General features: G+C 44.6%; 1 protein-coding gene across 1 annotated transcript; it reads right to left on the bottom strand.

Annotated features, from left to right (window-relative positions):
* Window positions 1–587: 587 nt before the first annotated feature.
* LOC144603589 (aldo-keto reductase family 1 member D1-like) lies at window positions 588–22,627 on the bottom strand. The gene is made up of 9 exons (XM_078417020.1): window positions 22,491–22,627; window positions 17,238–17,405; window positions 13,664–13,780; window positions 13,018–13,095; window positions 12,149–12,271; window positions 6,533–6,642; window positions 4,522–4,687; window positions 3,521–3,603; window positions 588–769 (listed from the first exon to the last, which is right to left on the bottom strand). The coding sequence occupies exons 1-9, from the start codon at window positions 22,605–22,607 to the stop codon at window positions 727–729; spliced, it is 1,005 nt and encodes a 334-aa protein (XP_078273146.1). The 5' UTR covers window positions 22,608–22,627; the 3' UTR covers window positions 588–726.
* Between the last annotated feature and the right edge of the window lie 1,062 nt (window positions 22,628–23,689).

Below are 23,689 nucleotides of genomic sequence, written 5' to 3'. Positions count from 1 at the left end.
CACTTCCGATTTTCCCTTCTGCCTTTCCATTAGCTAATGCATTGGAACAATCTGGAGTTCTGATAATCTTGTGAACTGAGTTGGATATCAGAATCATTCCTGCTCATATTTAATATCTCCCATTTCTAGCACTTAATTTTCTCTCTCATCTTACAGCAATTTCGGATTTCCATCATTGCCTCCTGCTTACTCTTGACTTTGGGATTTGTGAGTATTTAAAAAGAGCTTGAAGGGAAGATTTAAAAAGCTTAGCTACAGTCCTGTGTGAGGTGGAAATGTTGAGGCTTTGTCTCAAGTTGCTTTGACAAGGATGTTGAGCAGTGGTAACGTAAAAACTGTTCCCTTCCTCTAGTATTAGTGAGTTTACAAATGGTAAGGTGGTGAGCAGCCCATCTTGTGGTCACTAAACTGCAGAAAGAGTACAGTGTTTTGATGCATTGCAAATTGGAAGAAACTTCTGACGGAGCATCAAATTAATCCAGTTATGTTAATTCTGATGCGAAAGGACTAAATGATTGTGGCCTAAAATTATTTCTGAGTCTGTGTGTCATGCACTCTGGGAGATGAGATCAAGCACGGCAAACGTGTAACATTTCCTTTTTATTTGCATTCATTGGACTTGAAGATGTGTTTCGGTTTGCATAGACAAATTAATTCCACATTTCTCCGTTCAGGACCACTGCTTTAATTGTGCATCCATGCTCCTCCCTCACTAGACTCTCTGGTTTAGTATTCATCACTGAAAGGATATTCTGGGTGATCTCTCCACCTACAAGAGAGCAAAGGGTGGAAGCATAAGGCAAGGCAACAAAATGCTGACCAACTGGTTTCCCTCTACAAATGCTGGAGATTATTTCCACATTTTCTGTTTTAGTTGATGGCACAAGAGACCACAAACACTGGAATCTGGATCGAGAAATAAGCTGCTGTATCAATTCAGCTAGTTGTCAAAATTGGAAGCAAAAGCGTGGTTGACTTTTTGGGTCGAGACTCTGCTTCAGGACTAAGAGGGCAGAGGGATGATGGCCAGTGCAAAGAGAGTAAGAGTGGCTGGCGATGGATGGATTCAGATGAGGAGAGGAATGGTGGGCAGATGGAACCAGTTGGGGGAGAGAGGGAAAAGGTCATGTGGAACCATATAAGGTAGGGATAATGGGTAGATGGAATCAAGTGGGGTAAAGGGGTAGGGAAGCTATGTCATGGGAGAAAGAGCCCAGATAGACAGGTGTCTGGATGATGGGCAGTTGGAGCCAGGTGGGAGAGAGGAAGGATCTGGGGGGATGGGGGGCTGAGGTGTTGGGACAGATGTGATCAAAGAGAGAGGGAGAGACTATGGATGAATTGGTGGAAGTGACCAAAAGAACATCGGGGCAGTGGGTTAATCTGAAACTGGAAATTTTAATGTTCATTCTATTGGGCTGCAGGCTACTGATGTGGAATATGAAGTGCTATTCTTTAGTTTGTTTTTGACTTTACTGTGACAGTGGGGAAGGCCATTGCCAGACAAGTTGGTGTGAGAATGGGAAGGAGAGAATTGAAAATGACATGCAACCTCGTGCTCGAGATAGTTATTGTAAACAAAGTGCAGATTCTCTGCAGTCAATCAGCCTACACTTAGCCTTGCCATTGTAGAGGAGGTCATATCGCAATCACCAAATGCAATAGACCAATTTGACAGTGATGCAGGTGAATCTGCTGCATGTAAAAGGGTTGTTTAGGTTTCTGGATGGAAGTGAGGGAGGAGGTGCAGGGACAAGTGTTGGACGTCCTACGGTTGCAGGGGGAAATGTAAGTTGACAGAAGGTTAGGTTGGAAAAAATGAATAGATAAGGGAGCCGCGGAAGAGAGTTCCCTGCAGAGAACAGAAACCAGGGTAGAGGGGAAGATGTGACTGGTGGTGGGATCCTGTGGCTTCTGGTGGAAATGGCAAAGGATGGTGTTTTGGAATCGGTCAATTCAGGTCAAAGGTGAGGACCGGGGAACTCTTTCTATACTCTGTCTAATGGGGGGGATGGTGAAGGGTGAGAGCAGATGTGGAGAAAATGTAAGTGATGGTGTCATCAACTACAGTAGAGGGGACACCACAATTCCTGAAAGGGGAAGATATTTCAGATGTCCTGGAATGAAAGGACCTCATCTAAATTACAGGAACACTGGAGATGGACACTGAGAAATGGAATGGTCCTTGCAGGAGACAGGGTGGGAGGAAGTCTAGTGGAGGTTCCTATGGGAGTTAGAGGGTTTATTGTACATATTAGATAGTTTGTCCCTTCAGAATGAGACAGAAAGGTGAAGAAAAGGGAAATAAATGGTCTGTAAATTTGAGGGCAGGTTGGAAGTTGATAAGAAAGGTGATAAAATTGAGATCCACGCGAGTACAGATATTGATGTTGCAGAGAAAGAATTGTGGAGGCTTGCCAAGTAGGTTTGAAACAAGGATTGTGCCACGTAGCCAATGTAAAGACAGGCATAGTTGCGGCCCATGCAAGTTCCTATGGCTGTATCTTTAATTTTCAGAGGAATTGAAAGAGAAATTGTTGAGGATCAGATGAGGTTTTGCCAGACACTTGAGAATATTTTGGAGGGAAATTGTTCCCTAAAGAAGTAGAGGACCTCAAGACATTCCCAGTGGGGGATGGGGATGTCTAAAGACTAGACATACATGATGAAGATGAGGCGATTAGGGCCAGGGAATTGGAAGTTCTCGAAATGGTGGAAGGCATGAGAGATATGGGGAGGGACTGGACAAGGGAGACTGGATAGAGTCAGGGTATGGAAATAACATGGGTGGGGTAGGAGCAGGCTATAACAATGGGTCTATGAGGACCATCCTGTTTCTGGATTTGTTTGAAATAAGCACTTTTCCATTATAGCTGGCAGGTTGTGTAACTGAGTTTCATAGATCGTTATCTGATTTTTGAAGAATGGTCTCCACACAAAATACTACCTGCCCATTCCCTCCACAGATGCTGCCTGATCCGTTGAGTTCCTCCAGCATTGTGTGTTGCTCAAGATTCCAGCATCGCAGTCTCTTGTGTCAGCAGAAAACATTGTTAGGAATGAGTCACGAACTGGGATTAAATGAGACCAAAGAGGTCTGTATGCACAAGGGCCACATCAGTAAAATAATTAATAGTTATTCAGTTATTCAGTACTGCAGAGAAACAGGCCCTACAGCACACCATGTCCATGCAGCCCATTGTACATTAATTCTGTTTACTGCATTAGGCCTTCTATCCTTGGCAATCAAGTACTTGTCTCAATGTTTCTTAAATGTTGTGAGAGTCTCTGTCTTCACCACCACTCAGGCAGTGCATTGTAGACTCCAACCACTATGTGAATACTTCCCAGCTTCCTTTAAACCTCTGGCCACTCACCTTAAACCTTTACCTCTTTTGTTAGCCCCCAAGTCTACTGGGGTCCAGTAGAAACAAACAAAGCTTATCCAGTCTCAAACAGGTGGATGTTTCGAGATGAAAATCTTAACAGTGACCTCTGGTTCAATAGACAGGAAGCTTACATTAAAAGTTCCACATAACGTTCATCTTTGTTGAGTGCATCAATTCTTTTCATTTCTTCATCCGTCAAGCAAAAGTCAAAAATCTAAAATATGAGAAGAGAATTTAAAGTAATAAGATGAAAAAGAAATAAATGTACTTATTTATTTAAGGAAGGTTAAATTATTCCTCGCCTGAATAGTATTCATGCCGACTTTTCTGTGGCTCTCACTTCTCGTCCATTTGAAGCCCAGTTTCAGTTAATGAATTGAACTATAGGTGTACTGTGGAGAGCATGCCCACTGGTTCAGTCATGGTGTAGAGTGGTAACATGAAGACTCAGAGTTGAAGGAGATTGAAGAAAGTGGTTGATGTTGCCTGGCCCTTCACAGGTACCGACCTCCCCACCTTAAAAGGGATCTACAGGAAATGTCGCCTTAAGAAGGCAGCAAATATCATCAAAGACCCAGGCTACGATCCTGGCTGCATTCTCTTGTTGCTACCTTCAGGAAGAAGGAACAGAAACTTCCATATTTAGGAATACCTCTTTCCCATCAATTATCAGGCTCTTCAACAAGCTCACCGCACCGAACCATTACAGATTTTGCACTACAATAGTTGCTTTACACACTTTGTTTTTTGGACTATCATGGTCTAGTTTACTTTGAATGACTGGTAATTTATCATATATTTATTGTTGCTGTTGCATCTTGTCAAGAGTGTTTTATTGTCATATGTCCCAGATAGAACAATGAAATTCTTACTTGCTGCAGCACCACAGAATATGTAAACTATGCAAATGTCCCTATGAAGCTGCAGCAAGTAAGGATTTCATTGTTCCTGTTCATATCCAGTGGATTTGACAAATAAACGCTCCTGATTCTCAAATTATAGTGTGAACATAGAGATAGTTCTGCCAGAATAAAGACTTTAAGAAGGGACAGGGAGGGGGAGAGGAATAGAAGATTGGGTGGACAAGAAAAACTTGTTGAAAGTAATTTGTATCTCAATATTAAAGCTTCACCTCAAAATTCTGTTTGATGCGCTCAGGATTAAAACTTTTTGGAATAACAACAATTTTGCGTTGAATCAGGTAACGCAGGGCCACCTGAGCACTTGTTTTCTTGTACTTTGCTGCCGTGGATTTTAGGATAGGATCATCCAACAAAGAGGGAATCTTAACGTTCACCCTGCCGACACAGAAAAGCATGTTATGAAGAATTACCATTGTCCTTCCCAAAAGATACCCCTTTTCCTCGGCACTTGACAGTGCCTGCAATCTCAGTTTACTGCCTTTCAGTGAATAATGACTGGCCGCCTACTGAACAGCTGACCAAGCCGACTAGTCCCCATTCTGAGAGCACCCACTTTTGCAATTGCCAAGAGGGATCATTGAACAGTGAGTGGCAGTAGGGGAACAAAGATAGATACAGCAAAACACAGCAGGCACTTAGTGCTGGGAGGAATGATAGGGCGCTGTGAGTCAAAGCGTTATTCAGCATGGAAATAGATCTCTTGGCCCAACTCGTCCATGACAACCAAGTTGTCATTGGGGATGCTACCATCAGGAAGAAGGTACAGTCTGAAGAACTGTTATCCCCAGGTTCAAGAACATCTTTTTCCCATCAACCTTTAGGCTCATGAACCATAATGCATAACCCTGACCACATCCCCACCTCAGTAAACACTACTATGGACTTTTCATAAATTCTTCAGCTTGAACTATTTTGGTCCAGTGTAACTGATAGTTTATTGAATTATTTTTCATCAAATATTTATTTGTTGTGTTCTTGTGCCTGTTAAGCTGTAGTGAGTAAAAATGTCATTGTTCTGGTCCCATTGTGTGACAATTAAGAACTCTTGACTCAACGTCTACCTGAGTTAGTCTCACTTGCCTGTGTTTGGCCCATATTTGTCTAAACCTTCACTATATACGTAGCTAATTAAATATCTATTGCCATTGGCTTATTATTGTCATATGTTTGGAGATAAATGGCAAACTTTGTTTTGCCTACTATCCAGGCAAATCATACTATACATGAGTGGAATCTAAACATGCATTAGTACAACAGGTTGTGCAAAAGGAGAAAGGAAACAGAGCACAGAATATAGTGTTACAGCCACAGAGAAATTGTGAATGTATATTGGGAGCCGGGAATGTCTTCTCACATCGTAATTGTACCCGTCTCCAGGTTTCCTCTGTCAGCTCATTCTACCCATCCACCAACTTCAGTGTGATTTTTTTTACCTGAGGTTCCTTTTAAATCTTTCCCCTCGCACCTGAAATCTAGTCCTTCCAGTTTTAAACTCCCCTACCATGGAAAAAGGACTGTGATCACCCATTTTTGTCTATTCCTCTTGCTTTCCTCAACTCCTGTGGATGTTTGTCACAGACCTTTGATTGTGGTCTACTTAGCACAGGTCTGATTGTGGTCTACTTAGCACAGGTCAGGAACTGAACCTGGGTATTTCTGGCTCTGTAAGAAAAATAAACTGCAGATGCTGGTTTATACTGAAGACAGACATAAAATGCTCGAGTAACTTAGTGGGACAGGCAGCATCTCTGGAGAAAATGGATTAGTGATGTTATGATTTGTGACCCTTCTTCAGACTGACTGCAGACAGATTGACAGATTAGTCCAGCCTCCTCCACCCCCCCCCCCCCCCCCCCCCCCGGCCCCCACAGTTTTCAGTCTGAAGAAGAGTCCTGATCTGAAAAGTCACCTATCCATTGAGATCAGTAAAGTGGGCTGGGTTGGAGAGGGGCTTGTGGTTGAGCAGCACTGGCTGCTGTTCAACCATATCAGGAAGGACCAATAACCTTCTAACTATCACATCACAGAATCACAGCAAACTATCGTAGGATGCAGAACTGTGTAAAGATATCCAAACATAACCAAGATTGCAGCTAATGGCAGACTGCACACGCTGTGTCCTGCTTTATACACAATCTGGGTCAAGTACAATGGAACTACCTCGATAGGTTGTCGGTAGCTCCAACAGAAGTTGAGATGAGAGTCAATGCTTCTGCTTACCAGAGGGGGTCACGGCAGGTTCCCAGGGGGCTGTATCCCACTAAGACTATACCGTGGAGGTCACAAAATTCCTTTAACTTGGTCTGAGTAAAGTAAGGGTGGCATTCGACCTGAGCAGAAAGAGACAAAAAGGAAAAAGGTATAACATTGACTGGTGGCTGGTTTACTTAATCTGAAGCTACTTAATCTGAAGCAGCTGGAGGTAAAGAAAGGACCCATAATCTGGTTTACTACATAACACTTCTTCCAGAATCACCAGTTTGAGTTCATTCTGGATTTGTCAGGGTTTGCGTTAGGCTTAATTGTATTTATGTGTAGTGTTATCAGATTTGATTGGATAGCATGCAAAACAAAGCTTTCTATTGAACCTCAGGACACATGACAAGTATTTTAAACAGTGCAAGTCCACAATGAGGTGGTTTGAAGATTGTGAGTACACCTTGGTTTATGGGAGGAGCGTTCAGTAGTTTGATAGCATCATCACTGTGAACATGAAAACCCCTACACCTTTCGCGCTTACCACTTAGCGGGGAAGAAGCTGTTCCTGAATCTGGTAGTTCAGAAGAAGAACATTCATAGAAAATAGGTGCTGGAGTAGGCCATTCAGCCCTTCGAGCCAGCACCACCATTCAATATGATCATGGCTGATCATCCAAAATCAGTACCCCGTTCTGGTTTTTTTCCCCCCATATCCCTTGAGTCCCTTAGCCCTAGGAGCTAAATCTAACTCTCTCTTGAAAACATCCAGTGAATTGGCCTCCACTGCCTTCTATGACAGAGAATTCCACAGATTCACAACTCTCTGGGTGAAAATGTTTTTCCTCATCGCAGTCCTAAATGGCCTACTCCTTATTCTTAAACTGTGTCCCCTGGTTCTGGACTCCCCCCAACACGGGAACATTTTTCCTGTATCTAACCTGTTCAATCCCTTAAGAATTTTATGTTTCTATAAGATCCCCTCTCATCCATCTAGATTCCAGCAAATACAAGCCCAGCCGACCCATTCTTTCATCATATGTTAGTCCCGCCATCCCAGGAATTAACCTGGTGAACCTCCGCTGTACTCCCTCAATAGCAATAATGTCCCTCCTCAAATTCGGAGACCAAAATTGCACACAATACTCCAGGTGATACTGAGAGCCGATGAGTCCATTAGTGAACAGATCCCACACTGGCCGCATTAGCCATTTCTGAACCCACAAGGCCAGAGTGGAAACAGGTCATCCTTGATCCTGAGAGACTGCTGAGATCATAGACAACATTATTTATAATTAAGTTGGTGGGACAGTGGATTGCAAGACTAGGTGTGAATGACAAGGATAGGAGAGTGACAAAGTCAATACAGAAACAAGTGTTCTGAACTTAAAGAAAGGTAACTTTGAGGGTATGAGGCGTGAATTGTCCAAGATAGACTGGTGATTGATGCTGAAAGGGTTGACGGTGGACATGCAATGGAAGGCATTTAAAGGTCGCATGGATGAACTACAACAAGTGTTCATCCCAGTTTGGCAAAAGAACAAACCAGGAAAGGTAGTGCATCCGTGGCTAACAAGGGAAATCAAGGATAGTATTAAAACAAAAGATGAAGCATACAGATTAGCCAGAAAAGGTAGCATACCAGAGGACTGGGAGAAATTCAGAGTCCAGCAGAGGAGGACAAAGGGCTTAATTAGGAAAGGGAAAATAGATTATGAGGGAAAACTGGCAAGGAACATAAAAACTGACTGCAAAAGCTTTTATAGATATGTCAAGAGAAAAAGATTAGTTAAGACAAATGTAGGTCCCTTGCAGTCGGAAACAGGTGAATTGATCATAGGGAACAAGGAGGTGGCAGACCAATTGAACAAATACTTTGGTTCTGTCTTCACTAAGGAAGACATAAACCGTCTGCCGGAAATAGCGGGGGACCGGGGGTCTAATGAGATGGAGGAACTGAGGGAAATCCAGGTTAGTCGGGAAGTGGTGTTAGGTAAATTAAATGGATTAAAGGCAGATAAATCCCCAGGGCCAGATAGGCTGCATCCCAGAGTGCTTAAGGAAGTAGCCTCAGAAATAGTGGATGCATTAGTGATAATTTTTCAAAACTCTTTAGATTCTGGAGTAGTTCCTGAGGACTGGAGGGTAGCTAATGTAACCCCACTTTTTAAAAAGGGAGAGAAAACGGGGAATTATAGACCAGTTAGCCTAACATCGGCAGTGGGGAAAATGCTAGAGTCAGTTATTAAAGATGTGATAGCATCACATTTGGAAAGTGGTGAAATCATCGGACAAAGTCAGCATGGATTTACCAAAGGCAAATCATGTCTGACGAATCTTATAGAATTTTTCGAGGATGTAACTAGTAGAGTGGATAAGGGAGAACCAGTCGATGTGTTATATCTGGACTTTCAGAAGGCCTTCGACAAGGTCCCACATAGGAGATTGGTGTACAAACTTAAAGCACACAGTATTGAGGGTTCAGTGTTGAGGTGGATAGAAAATTGGTTGGCGGACAGGAAGCAAAGAGTAGGAATAAACGGGTCCTTTTCGGAATGGCAGGCAGTGACTAGTGGGGTACCGCAAGGCTCAGTGCTGGGACCCCAGTTATTTACAGTGTATATTAATGATTTGGACGAGGGAATTGAATGCAACATCTCTAAGTTTGCGGATGACACGAAGCTGGGTGGCAGTGTTAGCTGCGAGGAGGATGCTAGGAGGCTGCAGAGTGACTTGGATAGATTAGGCGAGTGGGCAAATGCATGGCAGATGTAATATAATGTGGATAAATGTGAGGTTATCCACTTTGGCGGCAAGAACAGGAAAGCAGAGTATTACCTGAATGGTGATCGATTGGGAGAAGGGGAGATGCAACGTGACCTGGGTGTCATGGTGCACCAGTCATTGAAAGCAAGCATGCAGGTGCAGCAGGCAGTGAAGAAAGCGAATGGTATGTTGGCATTCATAGCAAGAGGATTTGAGTTTAGGAGCAGGGAGGTTCTGCTGCAGTTGTACAGGGCCTTGGTGAGACTGCACCTGGAGTATTGTGTGCAGTTTTGGTCTCCTAACCTGAGGAAAGACGTTTTTGCCTTAGAGGGAGTACAGAGAAGGTTCACCAGATTGATCCCTGGGATGGCGGGACTTTCATATGAGGAAAGACTGGATAGACTGGGCTTGGACTCGCTGGAATTTAGAAGACTGAGGGGGGATCTTATAGAAACATATAAAATTCTTAAGGGGTTGGAGAGGCTAGATGCGGGAAGATTGTTCCCGATGTTGGGGGAGTCCAGAACCAGGGGTCACAGCTTAAGGATAAGGGGGAATTCTTTTAGGACCGAGATGAGAAAACATTTCTTCACACAGAGAGTGGTGAGTCTGTGGAATTCTCTGCCACAGAAGGTAGTTGAGGCCAGTTCATTGGCTATATTTAAGAGGGAGTTAGATGTGACCCTTTTTGCTAAAGGGATCAGGTGGTATGGAGAGAAGGCAGGTACAGGCTACTGAGCTGGATGATCAGCCATGATCATATTGAATGGCGGTGCAGGCTCGAAGGGCCGAATGGCCTACTCCTGCACCTATTTTCTATGTTTCTATAGTCTTGATTTAAAAACACAAAGTGCTGAGTAACTCAGCAGATCAGTCAGCATCTCTGAAGAACGTTCATGGGCGATAATTTGGGACAGAATCCTTCTTCAAGCTGATTATAATGAGGGAGAGGAAGAAAGCTGGAAGAGAGGTGAGGGTGGAATACATCCAGGCAAGTGATAGGTGGATACAAGTGAGAGGGGATTGATTAACAGATGGGTGGACAAAGGCCAGGGTTGAAAAGGAGAGAAAATGGTGCAAGATAACGAGAGAAGATGTGTGAATTGTCAGGGCAGAGGGAAGGATGTAGGTGGAAGGGGATGGAGTAGAGGGGCAGAATAATGGGAGGAATGGGTGTACATCCAGGTGTAAAAAGGAAGAGGGTGAAGTAAAAATAGTAAAGGGGTTGTTAATTACCTAAAATTGGAGAATTCAATGTTCATATCAATAGGTTGTAAGCTACCCAAGTGGAATATGAAATGCTGTTCCTCCAGTTTACATCTGGCCTTAGTCTGGCAATGGAGGAGACCCAGGACATAGAGGTTAGTATGGGAATGGTTAGTTACCAGGAGATCCAGTAACCCTAGGCGGACCGATCACAAGCGTTCAGCAAAACATCGTCTAATCTACGCTTGTTCATGCCAATGAAAAGGAGACCACAGCAGGATCACCAAATTAGATTAGATGAAGTGCACTTGAAGTTCTGTCTCACCTGCTGGGGGCTCTAAATGGAAGTGAGGGAGGGGGTGTTGGGACATCTCCTGCAGTTGCAGGAAAAAATACATCAGGAGGAAGTGATTTGGGTGGGAAGGGATGAGTGAACCTCAGAGTAGTGGAGGGAGTGGTCTCCACCGAAAGCGGAAAGAAGTAGGAATGGGAAGATGTGACTGGTGGTGGGATCATGTTGGAAGCGATGGAAATGTTGGAGAATGATGTGTTGGATACGGAGACTGGTGGAATGAAAGGCAAGGACCAAAGAAACTATCGTTCTGTCTGTGGGGAGGGGGAGCGAGAGCAGAACTACAGGACAGAGGAAACTCGGATGAGGGATCCATCTCCGACAGCGGGAAGAAGCCACATTTATTAAAGAAAGAGGACATCTTGGATGTCCTGGGGTGGAAAGCCTCATCTTAGGAGCTGATGCAGCAGAGACGTAGAAATTGAGAGCAGAGGATTCCTTGATTATTGGTCTGAGATTTAATATTGGAATGGTCTAGTCAAAGGAGTGGATGCTGGAGGCCCTGAAGCAGCCGGGGGCTTGATTTGATCGAGTGCTGCTCCATAGCTGAGTGCACGGAACGGACGCGGCCTGCAGTGGCGGAGCAGCGGTGGAGGACATCAATACACCGCCTGGTCAGGATGGCACCTGCAACTCTGACCCAATGCCACCATCAGGACAACGGGCCTTTATGGTCAAGTTAAGACTCTAATATTTTTTTAAAATTTTGAATTTGAAGGGTACAAGATGTTGCCTAAAATGTTGCAACTCTTGTGTACTGACTTGGTGTGGTCTACTGTCTTACACTCTTAGACTTAGTTTGATTGTGCCAAATGTATAGTAGGTTTGTCACTGAACTGCTTGCAAAAATAGAATTTCCCTGTACTTAGGTACGAATGACACTATAATGACACTAAAGTACCATTAAAGAATCATTGAAGAAGCAGTAAATTCAGAGGAACAAGAGCATAAGGTATTGAAGTGGAGATTGGTATCACCAACGTAGTGAAGTTGTTGAGTGAGAGAAGTGGAGCGCAGTTAATGTCCATGGAAAATTTCTGTAATGCTTGAATAAGTGATAAAACTTGAGGGCATTGTATGAGATCTGAGAAAAGTGGAACAATGTGCTGCTCATTGAAAGGAAAAATGCCAGTGGAAAAGGTGAGAGAACAACCTGTGACTGGATGACCAGAGCAACATCATCACAGCAGTGGTTTGACCAATACAGACTGTGAACGGTTCAATGCTACGACTGTTATATAGGGTGAAGGTTTTATCATATTGAGTGGACAAGGTGTGATTGCAAGACTATGCTGTGACAGCTCTGCTGTAAGTACCTGATTAACTGCTGGTTTATATTTCAAGCCTGATTTGTTCAGTATTTGCTCCAGCTGTCTGCGATTGAAGTTTGACACACCTATTGACTTGGCCAGACCGGCATCTTTACACGCTTCCAGAGCCTAGTGAATAAACAATTAACATTCCAGCATCTGCAGTCTTTTGTGTCTCCAAATAAAAATCCTTACACAAAAGCAAAAACACTGTGGATGTTCCATATCTGAAATCAGAACTTACTGTAAATGTTGACTCTGTTTGGTGTCTAACCTTCTGAAAATTCCTGGCTTCTTCTGCTATTATGGTCAATAAGAAACTTGTTCATGTCCATTTTAGCATTAATATCACTTGCAAGATTAAATCCTCTGTGTGAAGCTATTTCAAAGGGCCTCAAATTGACGCTGCTTTTTAAGTAAATTACTACATTAGGTGCTAGACATTCAAGTTTCCTATCCTTTGTATCTTGTGATAATAAACCATACCACATGGGACTCCATCCTCCCCTCCCTTTTCAGCACTGTGAAGGGATCACCCGTTGCACAAACCTCTGGTTTACTCTTCCTAATCCACCAGCACCCTCTCCTCATGCTCATGCCACCTTGCCATGGACCACGGGGACTGCAACACTTCCTTATTAACCCTTCCCTTCCCTCCATCCAAGGACCCAAACTCTCCTTCCAGGCTAAATCAGTGATTCGCCTGCACTTCTTCCAATTTTATGCACTGCATGTATCGCCCACTATGTGGTCCCGTCCACACCCGAGACATCAGAAGCAGATTGGATGAGTACTTTGTTGAGCACTTCCATCCAGCTCACACTGGCACTTCCGATTGCCTGTCCCGGGTATTCTCCATCGCTCTCTGACCTTACCTCCCAGGTGGCACACAGATCAGTCAGGTGGTACAAATGCTTCCCATTTTCATCTTGTGGATAAATCACATCACCTGGCTGAAAGAGATTAATGTGAAGATTTACAACCTATTGACATTTGGGAACATATATATATATATATATATATATATATATATATATCATATATGTGGTATTAATGTGGAATGGGGGCCAGAGCTGCTTGCCCCACATAAATACGAGAAGGTTATTTCTTAAGGTTATTCCTCATTTCAAAACTTAGTTGTGAGCGCTAACCATCAAGCACCCATTGACATGAAACTTGTAGGATTAGTGACAAAATCAGATATGGAATTTTGAATATGCCGTTCATTATTTTTAAAAGCCCACCTTGCAGGACTTTCCCTGCCCCCGTGGACAGCATGTCCAGACCTGCAGACCAGGAATGACCAGGTTCAAGCACCAGAGCGCAGCACTGCAAAGTCAGATGGAGATTTCAGGTGAGGACATTCTTTGGTTCAGCTGTGATGTGCATGACCTGCACTTTCACTTGAAGGATGGAGAGTTGCGTGAAGTTGATTAAAAAAAACAGCGGCGACATGAGAAGAGACAGAAGAGTAGATGAAGAGAGAAATGAAAGGGCAGTCTCTTTTACATTGTACTTCACCTTAAAAGCCAGCGGCAGTTCAATGATGTACAGATCAATGTAATCAATCTTCAGGAGTTTCAGAGACTTCTCCAGGGCGGGGCGCACCATCTCCGGGGGGTGGTATGTGTTCCAAAGCTGAAGGTCAGGCAGATTTAACATGAAAATAGCAAGCTGACATAATATCACAAAGCTCAGTCTTTACTAATCAGTGCTATGTATGTGAACTGCAGTTCTGCTCAGGGTTTAATCTCAAAATGAACTTGCTGACTTCATGATGGGCTGAAGTGCAAGGGAAACCATGCCAGGTGATATTGCACAATGTCTAAATCATGGACAAAACATAAAGTGCTGGAGAGATCAGAAGGCATCAGTGGAGGGAATGGGACATTTTGGGTCAGAACCCTTCTTTAGACGGATTTTGATGGAATAGGGAAGAAAACTGGGACAGAGAGGTGGCAATAGGGCAAAGCCTTTCAAGGTGGATAGAGATGTGGGGGGAGGGTGGTGATTGGGAATTGGATGGAGTAGGCGTCAAAGGCTATAGGTGGAAAAGAGAATAGGGTGTCAGATAAGGAAAGAAGAGCGAGTGAAATGTAAATCCGTAGGAAGGGATATGGGTGGGAAGGGATATGGGGGGGAAGGGATATGGGTGGGAAGGGATATGGGGGGGAAGGGATATGGGTGGGAAGGGATATGGGTGGGAGGGATATGGGTGGGAAGGGATATGGGGGGGAAGGGATATGGGGGGGAAGGGATATGGGTGGGAAGGGATATGGGTGGGAGGGATATGGGTGGGAAGGGATATGGGTGGGAAGGGATATGGGGGGGAAGGGATATGGGTGGGAAGGGATATGGGTGGGAGGGATATGGGTGGGAAGGGATATGGGGGGGAAGGGATATGGGGGGGAAGGGATATGGGTGGGAAGGGATATGGGTGGGAGGGATATGGGTGGGAAGGGATATGGGTGGGAGGGATATGGGTGGGAAGGGACAGTGGGGGGAAGGAATGGGGATAAAAGTGAAGTGGAGAGGTGGGAGATGAGCAGGAGGGGGAGGGAAAAAGAGCAGGGTGACTAGGGTGTGGGAGATGGTGTGAGAAATGTGTGCACATGAGATAGTGGGAAAGGCAAGGGGAAGAGAGGTGGGTAAGTATTACCTGAAATTGGAGAATTCAAATTCTTACTATTGGGTTGAGCGCTACCCTGGCAGAATGTGTGGTGCTGTTCTTCCAGTTTGTGTGTGGACTCACTGTTTTTAGTGGAGGAGGCCAAGGACAGAAAGGTCAGTATTGGAAAAGGAAGGGGAGTTAAAATGGTCACCAAATGGGAGCTCCAAGGAGGCCACATTAGGAGCTCTGAATGTAATGGGCAAGGTTGAAACAGGTGCACGTGAACCTCTGTCTCATCTGGAAGGGCTACTGCGGTCCCTCGGGCGGAAGTGAGAGAGGAGGTGTAGGAATAAGTGATACATCTCTGTGGATGCAAGGGACAATGCCTGCAAGTAGAGGCAGGTTATGTGGGATGGAATGACCAAATCAAAGAGTTGCGGAGAGGGTGGTCTCTACAGAAAGCAGAAAGGGGTGAGGACGTGATGATGATCGGCACGGACATTGTGGGCCGAAGGGCCTGCTCATGTACTGTATGTTCTATGTGCCTGGTGGTGGGATCACGTTAAAAGTGGCAGAAATGTCAGAGAATGATTTGTCGGGTGCCTGGGCTGATGGGTGAAAGGTGAGGACCAGGGGAACTCTCTTCTTGTTCCTTCTAGGAGGAGAGGGAGTGAGAGCAGAACTGGGGGACACAGAGGAGAAATGGGTAATGGTTCCATCCTCAGCAAAAGGAGGAAACCACGTCTACTCAAGAAAGAGGACATCTCAGAAGTTCCAGAGTGGAAAACGTATCTTGAGAGCAGATGCGGCAGAGACGGAGAAATTGAGAATAAGATAAGGTGTCCTTGTAAGCGGCAGGGAAGGAGGTAGTTTAGTCAAGATTGCTGTGAGAGTTAGTGAGTTTGTAGTAGACGTCAGTTGATAGTCATTCCCTGTAATGGAGAAAAAGAGATCGATATGGGAGAGAGGTGTCACAGACAGGGTGGATGCTGGTAGTAAATTTGGTGCAATCAACGAGTTCTGCACAGATGCAGGAGGCAGCCCCAATGCAGTCTTCGATGTAGCAGAGAAAGAATTGGGAGGCGATGCCAGTGTATGGAACAAGGACTGTTTGACGTAACCAACAGAAGGACTGGCATAGCCTGAGCCCTTGTGAGTGGCAATGGATAGATCTTTAACCTGAAGAAAATAAGAGGAATCAAAAGAGATGACGGTAAGGACAAGAATGGCGGTAGTTGGAAATAAAAAAAAAGGTTCAGAGACGGTAGAAGGTTGACCAAGGAGGAGGAATGTTGGAAATGGGAGAAGTGGTCATCAGTGGGGGGAGGGGACTCCTCACCAGAGAAATAAGTCCGGAGGCGGAGGTGACAGAAGAGTTCAACTTCATTGTGGACTTGGAACCCATTGGGGTGTAAGTGTGGAAGTAAGGTAAAGCCTCTGCGCAGGACAGAAGTTTTAACAATGGAGACGAGGAGGTCGGGGAGAATGATAAAAACCTGACACGGGTTGGGGCTGGGGTCTGGTACAGAGTCTGAGGAGAACACAGGGGGTGAAAGGGGGATGAGGAAATAATATGGAATGAGGAGAGGGTCTCAGAGGAGATGTGAAGTGCTGTAGGACTGGGGGTATGAGAGGTGGCGTAGGTAGCAGAGGAGGAGGGGCAGAAGAACCCAACAGTGTCAGTGTTAAGTGCCCTGGCTTGGAGTCAGCTGGAGGAGCAGTAGGACCCAAGAGAGTTAATGGTCCCAGCCTGCAGACAGCTGGGACCAGCAGCATTGACAACCCCAGCATGGATGTGGCCAGGGGGGGTGGGGGGTCAACAATAGGACCCGGCAAAGTCAGTGGCCCCATCCTGCAGGCGGCCGGGGAGGTGTAAAGGGCCGATTGGTGTTGATAGCCCTGGCCTGGAACCATGGAGCCAGGGTTGAAACTCAGCTGTCAACTGCCTTCGTACTCCTGGGGAAGTGAGGGGGAAGTGAGGGGGAAGATCAGGCAAAACTGGCACTGAGTCACATCAGCAACTTAGGACAGGTGACCAAATACCTTGGTCAAAGAGGTGGGATTTCGTGTGGAGGCAAGGGTCAGAGGGAAGTCCAAAATTACCTGGGCTGGGACAACCGAAGGCCAGGCTGCAAATTAGTATCTTTCTCTAAACCTGTGGCATATTTGTGGGTTGGCAATATTATTTTTTATAGATCTATGTCAGTTATATGTGCCTATGTGAGCATGCAAGTTTTGCAAGAGCATGTGGGTTTGTAAATGCCTATGCATGTCTGTGCGCATGCAGGTGTGCATGTCTGTGTTTTCATGTGTATGCAGCCATTGGTTGGGGTCAGGGTGACTGCACAGTTGAACACCTGATTGTATTCATCATATGGTTGTATATGGAATTGGAGAGGGATCCAGTTTTGTATACACGCATAAAACAAGCTAATTGGGAGTCAGCTGTTTTGGGCTAGGGAGATATTTCTGAAATGCAGGTACCTTGCCACAGTAATAGATGTCGTCACGACTCACAGTCCCATCAGCGATCTTTTCCTGAAAGGCTCTTCCCACCTCGTCTTCATTACCATAGACCCAAGCACCATCAAAGTGCCGGTAACCCACATCGATGGCTATTTTAACTGCATTGTAACAGGCATCTTTGGCAGTCTGTTAAATAGGCAATATATTAGCAAAGAGAACAGAATTAAGAAACTGCTTCAAACTTAGAGCTCAGTGATTAAACATTGCATCCTTTCTTCTCAGAGTGGAGTGAGCAATAACACGTTCAACCACAGCACTTTGCAGCATTTGTGACCTTAACAGCTATTTATTAATGATTTAGCTATCTATGTTCCAAGATCTCTTTGCTCCTTAGAAGCCTGGCCTTCAATTGTCCCAGCCCAGGTAATGTTGGACTTCCCTCTGACCCCTCTCTCCACATTAAACATTTAGTTCAGTTTTATCTTTCAAGACATGTAATTCCCACTCCCTCTCCACAAATCATCTTCTGCTTATTAATTTTATAAAACCCTCTGTTTATTAATCTTCCTGTATTTTGGTCCAGTTCTGCGCCTAGATAATCACAGCCTCCCACCTTAGAATCATATGAAAATGTTGATGATACCTCCGATTCCCGGGTACGCAACATGCACACGTATGATGGGTGAAGTTATACCAGGATCGAACCCTGTTGCTTTAACTCCTATCTCATTTTCAGGTTTTGTAACAAACTTCCAATCCATGCTGGTACTTGCTCTTGTACCCATGCCCCTCTCCCCCTTCCCAAAGATTCCGTATGTACAGACGGAAATACTGTACATAGACATTGACTAAAACATAAACTCTCTTTTCTCTCACACAGATGCTACCAGACCTGTTAAGTATGTCAACAATTGTCTTTTTAACAATTTAATGTCAACACTTTTCTATTTTTGTTTCTGACTTTATATAAGCTGACTTTTGACCTGACTCTTTTCTGGTACCTTATCAAAGGGTTTGATAATCTATCCATATAAATTTCATCTGATTTAAAACCCTTCTCTGTTTTCTTTTCTTCCTCAAAGTTCTGAAGGCAGCTTCAACATGACCTACTTTTCATAAACTCCCTGTGTGTTCACTATACTTGCCTTCATGATGTTTTGTGACCTAATTTTATCAAGGAGTTTAGTCACTAGTTTGGTCCATCTCCCTTTCTGATCGTTGGAATCTGATCGTTGGCACTTGTCGGATTTTTGGACCAGAATTGCTTCTGTTGTCTCTCACTCTTCCATGCAACATTTGGTGGCGGATGTAATCTCATAAAGAGACACAAAGTGTTGAAGTAACTCGGTATGTCAGACAGCATTTCTGGAATATATGGATAGGCAATGGTTCGGATTGGGACCCTTTTGCTGACAATTGTAGTGGGGGTGGTTTGAAAGAAAGCTGGCAGAGAGATGCCAACATGTTGGGCAAGTGATAAGCGGATACGGGTGGGGGGTTGTTTAGCAGATGGATGAACAAAGGCTAGCAAAGAACAGGAAACAAAAGGCTGTGTGATAAGGAGAAAAGAAGCATGAATTGTGAGGCCAGAGGAAGGGATAGCAGTAGGAAAGAAGGACGGTAGACTCAAAGGCAAGGAGAGGTGAAGAATTATAGTAAACCTTCCCCTGACTCAGTCTGAAGAAGGGTCTCGACCCAAAACATCACCCATTCCTTCTCTCATAGAAACATAGAAAATAGGTGCAGGAGTAGGTCATTCGGCCCTTCGAGCCTGCATGTCCAGCTCACAAACATGTTCTTGCATGCTAGTACTTGCTTATTTCTTTGCATTGAAATAAATACACCTCAGTCCATCAGCACTATAATCAAAGATAGACACAAAATGCTGGTGTAACTCAGGGGACAGTGGACTGAGGTGTATTTATTTCAATGCAAAGAAATAAGCAAGTACTAGCATGCAAGAACATGTTTGTGAGCTGGACATCCAGAGATGCTGCCTGTCCCCTGAGTTACACCAGCATTTTGTGCCTATCTTTGATTATAGTGCTGATGGACTGAGGTGTCTTTATTTCAAAGCAAAGAAATAAGCAAGTACTAGCATGCAAGAACATGTTTGTGAGCTGGACATGACTGGCTCGTGAACGATGCATGGTTTCGATGTTTCAGAAAGGATAGAGAGTGAGGCTAAAGAGGTGGAGGAGTTGCATTATTAATCATGGAATCTGTCATGGCAGCAATCAGAGAGGACATACTGGAGGGTTTGTCCGCTCAGGCGATTTGGTTCGTGCTTAGAAATAAGACATGTGCAAGCACTAATCCGATTATATCATAGGCCTCCCAATAGCAAATGGGAGATAGAGGAACAGATATGTAGACAGATTTCCGATAGATACCAAAGCAACAGGGTTGTTTTAGTGGATGACTAACATCCCCAATATTTACTGGGACTGGCTTCATGCCAAAGGCTTAGACGGGGCAGAATTTGCGAAGTGTAACCAAAAGGATTCCTTGAAGCTGCATGTGGATAGTTCAACACAAGAAGGGAACAAGGGACATTGTGTTGGGGAATGAGCCTGGCCAGGTTACTGGTGTTTTAGTGGAAGAGCATTTTGCAAATAGTGATCATAACTCCATAAGTTTTATGTTTGTTTTGAACAGGGAGAAGGCCGGACCTTGCGGGAAAGTACTAAACTAGAGTAAGGTAAACTACAACTTTATTAGTCAGGAGCTCAGGAGGTCCACAGGGAGCAATTGTTATCGGGTATGTCAGCATCTGACGTGGGAATGTTTAAACAACAGTTCATTTAAGTTCAGAAATGGCCTGTTACAGTGAGTAGGAGGACATCACTATCTTATCTGCTTCCAGCACCACCTCAGCTACCACATTCCACCCATCACTCTCTGTGTATAAAACTTTCCATGTACATCTCCTTTAAACTTTCTCCACTCACCTTACAGCTTTGCCCTCTAATGAGAAAATGGTTCTGACTGTCTACCCTATCTAGGCCTCCCATAGTTTAATAAACTTCTACCAGGTCTCCTCTCAATCTCAAATGCTCCAAAGAAAACAATCCAAGTTTTTCCACAAACACTAACAAATTTTCCTCCTCTTTCAGATGACTATCAGCACAGACATTGTGGGCCAAAGGGCTTGTTCTTGTGCTGTACTGTTGTATACTCTAAGCTGGTTCTATAATTGGCATCAGTAGTAGCAGACAGCCCTTGATACAAGCTCTTGGCAATTGGCTCAACCTTTACAATTTGCAATGAGATACACACCAACAATGATTGTATGAAATGGTGGAGCAGATTTAAGGGGCTGAATGGCCTACTCTTGCTCCACTGTCCAATGTTTCTGCAACATGTCTTGGTGTATCCTCTTTCTCCATTGTTAGAGGTGTGGCACTGAACAGCAGCTTGCAGCCACAAGGGGGAGATATGACCCTGCTTAGGTAAAAGTGGTTAAAAATGATATAGTAAAGGTGTACTTACTATTCTGGGTGTGGAGAATTTTTCCAGTCCCAGGAGAGGAATGCTGTTTCCATCATTTAATGGGAGAGAAGGCTGGCCATTATTGGAGTGGCCACCCACAAGTCCATAGTCAGTGGTGAAGCACAGATCATTGACAATAACAGTAGTCTCATACTTTGTGCTTGCTTCTCCGTATGAGACTACTGTCTCACTAACTCAGCTGGTCAGGCAGCATCTCCCGAGAACATGGTTATGTAGCTTTTCAGATGGGACCCTTCTTCAATCAGTTTGAAGAAGGGTCCCGACCGGAAATGTAATTAGTTAATGTTTTTCAGAGATGCCGCCTAACCCACTGAGTTACCCCAGCACTTTGTGTCATTTTTTGTAAACCAGTCATTTCCTTGTGTCTACAGTAGTCTTATACGTCTTTCTTAGATCACAATTATCCATCATCCCACAAACTCTACTCGTTTATAAGCTGCAAACTGTGGTAGTGTGTACTTCAAACTTGACCCTACCAACCCTCTCCATGACCCCAGTTAAGAACGTCCACATGGTCAGATGCTAGCGCTCTGCACAATTGGGAGAATAACAGGCGCAGTTTCTGCAGGATATGAGGCTCCAAACATGAGTGGCCTGCAACCACCGGTAAAGGGGAAAGGGGAGACATTATGGCTACACACAAACACTGCTCCACTCCTATTGGGACATTCAACAGATGCCGCAGAAGAAGACTGATGGATTTACCAATAAGCTGCCTGGAACAATACAGCCCCGTCCAAAAGCAAGAGTGAGGTTCCTAGATTCCTTTCCATTCTAGCTTGATGACTAGCTCTGTTTCAACATTGACTAATGCATCTACAATGACTGAGGTCTCAGCTTTCACTGCTATTGCTAGTGGGAACCTCAAAGAAAAGAGACCATGGCTATTTACAGTCCCAATGAGTGATTTAGTGCAGAAGGTGCAGGCTTGCTGGTGACACAAAACTAGATGGGATGGTGAGGTAAGAAAGGATATACTTGCACAGAGAGTGCAAGGCAAAGTTTCATCAAAGTGATTCTGGGGAATGACAAGACTACTGAATGAGGAAAGATGAAGTCAACCAGCTGTGAGTTCACTAGATTTCAGAAGAATGTGGGGAGAAGTAATTGAAACTCGCTAAATTCTGATGGTTAGACAGACTGGAGATGGGAAGGATATTTCCCATGACTGAGCGCCTAGAACGGGTGGTCAGTCCAGGTTAGAGGGACAAGAGGTTTAGGATTCAGATGAGGTGTTTCTCTTGGGAAGGGATGAACCCATGGAATTTGTTACCACAGAGGGCCACAGCGATCAAGTCACTAGTCAAGTCAAGTCACTCCCTAGCGTTTGAGGCTCATTGAGGAGGCGCTGTGAACTGTTTGCGTGCTACTGTATGTTTCTTTTTTTTTCCCATTGGAACCTAATCAGATGTACAGCACTTTGGTCAACGTGGGTTGTTTTTAAATGTGCTATACAAATAAAATTGACTTGACTTGACTTGACTAAATATATTAACAGGGGTCGAGAGATCTCTGGATGCAGAAGCTATCAAGGAATAACGGGGTGACTGGAAATTCTGAGACTGATATTAACCATATAGAGCAAATTTAAAGGGCCAAAAGGACTAGTTCCTATGTCCGATATTTCTGCAACATGCAACTTTTTCCATTGGAAGAGGTGCAGTACTGAAGCCACAAGCCATAAGGTGGGGATCTGGCACTGCGGAGCTAAAGTTGGTTAAAAGTGGGAGAAAAGTTGAATAGTAAAGGTATACTTACTATTTTGGGTGTGGAGAATGTTCCCAGTCCCAGAAGAGGAATGTTGTTTCCATCATTTAAAGGGATCCGATGGTTTACTGCTGTTGGGCTCCGTTCTGTGAGCCGCTCAAATGACATTTCTGAAACTGAGGGTTGTTCAAGATTCACAATAATTGTCAACGCAAAACTGGGAGTTACCAAATGACGAAAACTATTCAAACATGTAACTGTTAACCCTTAGCCTTCCAGTCACAGCTTATCATCTTTTAACTTTGATGGCACCTGCAAATCGAACTCTCTACAATAATGACCATTATTTTCAGGAGGCTGACTTTTTAATCACTGAGGACTGAAGAAGGACATGCTAGGAACACTTGGCAGAGAGTGCAGCATAAGATAGGCTATGTTTGTGGCTGAAGGGCATGTATGTATAAATCATTTCAGATGGGAAGTATGCTTTAGCCATGCTCCTGAGTTCTGAACTCCAATGGGGACCTCTGCAGTACACCCCTGCTTGCCATCCACGATACTGCTTTCACTTTATGCATCTTCATGCAAAAAACAATTCAGTCCTTGCTAGATATGTCCATGTGGAGAGGGAGAAGATATACCATGTCATCTCCTTTGACAAACACATCAAACACATCACAAAGACAGCCTTCTTCCACCTCAAAAACATTGCCCGTCTCCGTCCATCCCTCTCCTCCACAGCTGCAGAAACCCTCATCCACGCCTTCATCACCTCCCGTCTGGACTACTGCAACAGCCCCCTCTATGGCTCACCCTAAAAAATCATCAGTAAACTTCAATACATTCAAAACTCCGCTGCCCGTCTACTCACCCACTCCCCGATCCGTGACCATATCACCCCCATCCTTTACAAGCTCCACTGGCTCCCCATCCCCCAGAGAATCCAGTACAAAATCCTCCTCATGACCTACAAAGCCCTCCATAACCTGGCCCCATCCTACCTGACTGACCTCCTCCACAGGCACACTCCCACCTGCACCCTCCGCTCTGCTGCTGCCAACCTCCTGTCCCCCCCCATCCGGACCAAACTCAGATCCTGGGGGGACAGGGCTTTCTCCATCACCGCTCCCACCCTCTGGAACTCACTACCCCAAACCGTCAGAGACTCCTCCTCACTCACCACATTCAAAACATCACTGAAGTCTCACCTGTTCAGCACTGCCTTCAACCACTGACCGTCACCTCACCTT

This window comes from Rhinoraja longicauda, chromosome 20, assembly GCF_053455715.1.
Source record: "Rhinoraja longicauda isolate Sanriku21f chromosome 20, sRhiLon1.1, whole genome shotgun sequence".
Lineage (NCBI taxonomy): Eukaryota > Metazoa > Chordata > Chondrichthyes > Rajiformes > Arhynchobatidae > Rhinoraja > Rhinoraja longicauda.
The sequence above is the reverse complement of the archived record's forward strand: the minus strand, read 5'-3'. Positions and strand labels throughout refer to the sequence as shown.

Coding starts and splice junctions, on each gene's coding strand:
- LOC144603589 (XM_078417020.1), bottom strand. CDS start 22,607: ATGTCATTTGAGCGGCTCACAGAACGGAGCCCAACAGCAGTAAACCAT. Junction 13,096..13,663: donor AACTGCCGCTGGCTTTTAAG/GTGAAGTACAAT, acceptor AATCTCTTTCAG/CCAGGTGATGTGATTTATCC. Junction 770..3,520: donor CGTTATGTGGAACTTTTAAT/GTAAGCTTCCTG, acceptor GCTCTCTTGTAG/GTGGAGAGATCACCCAGAAT.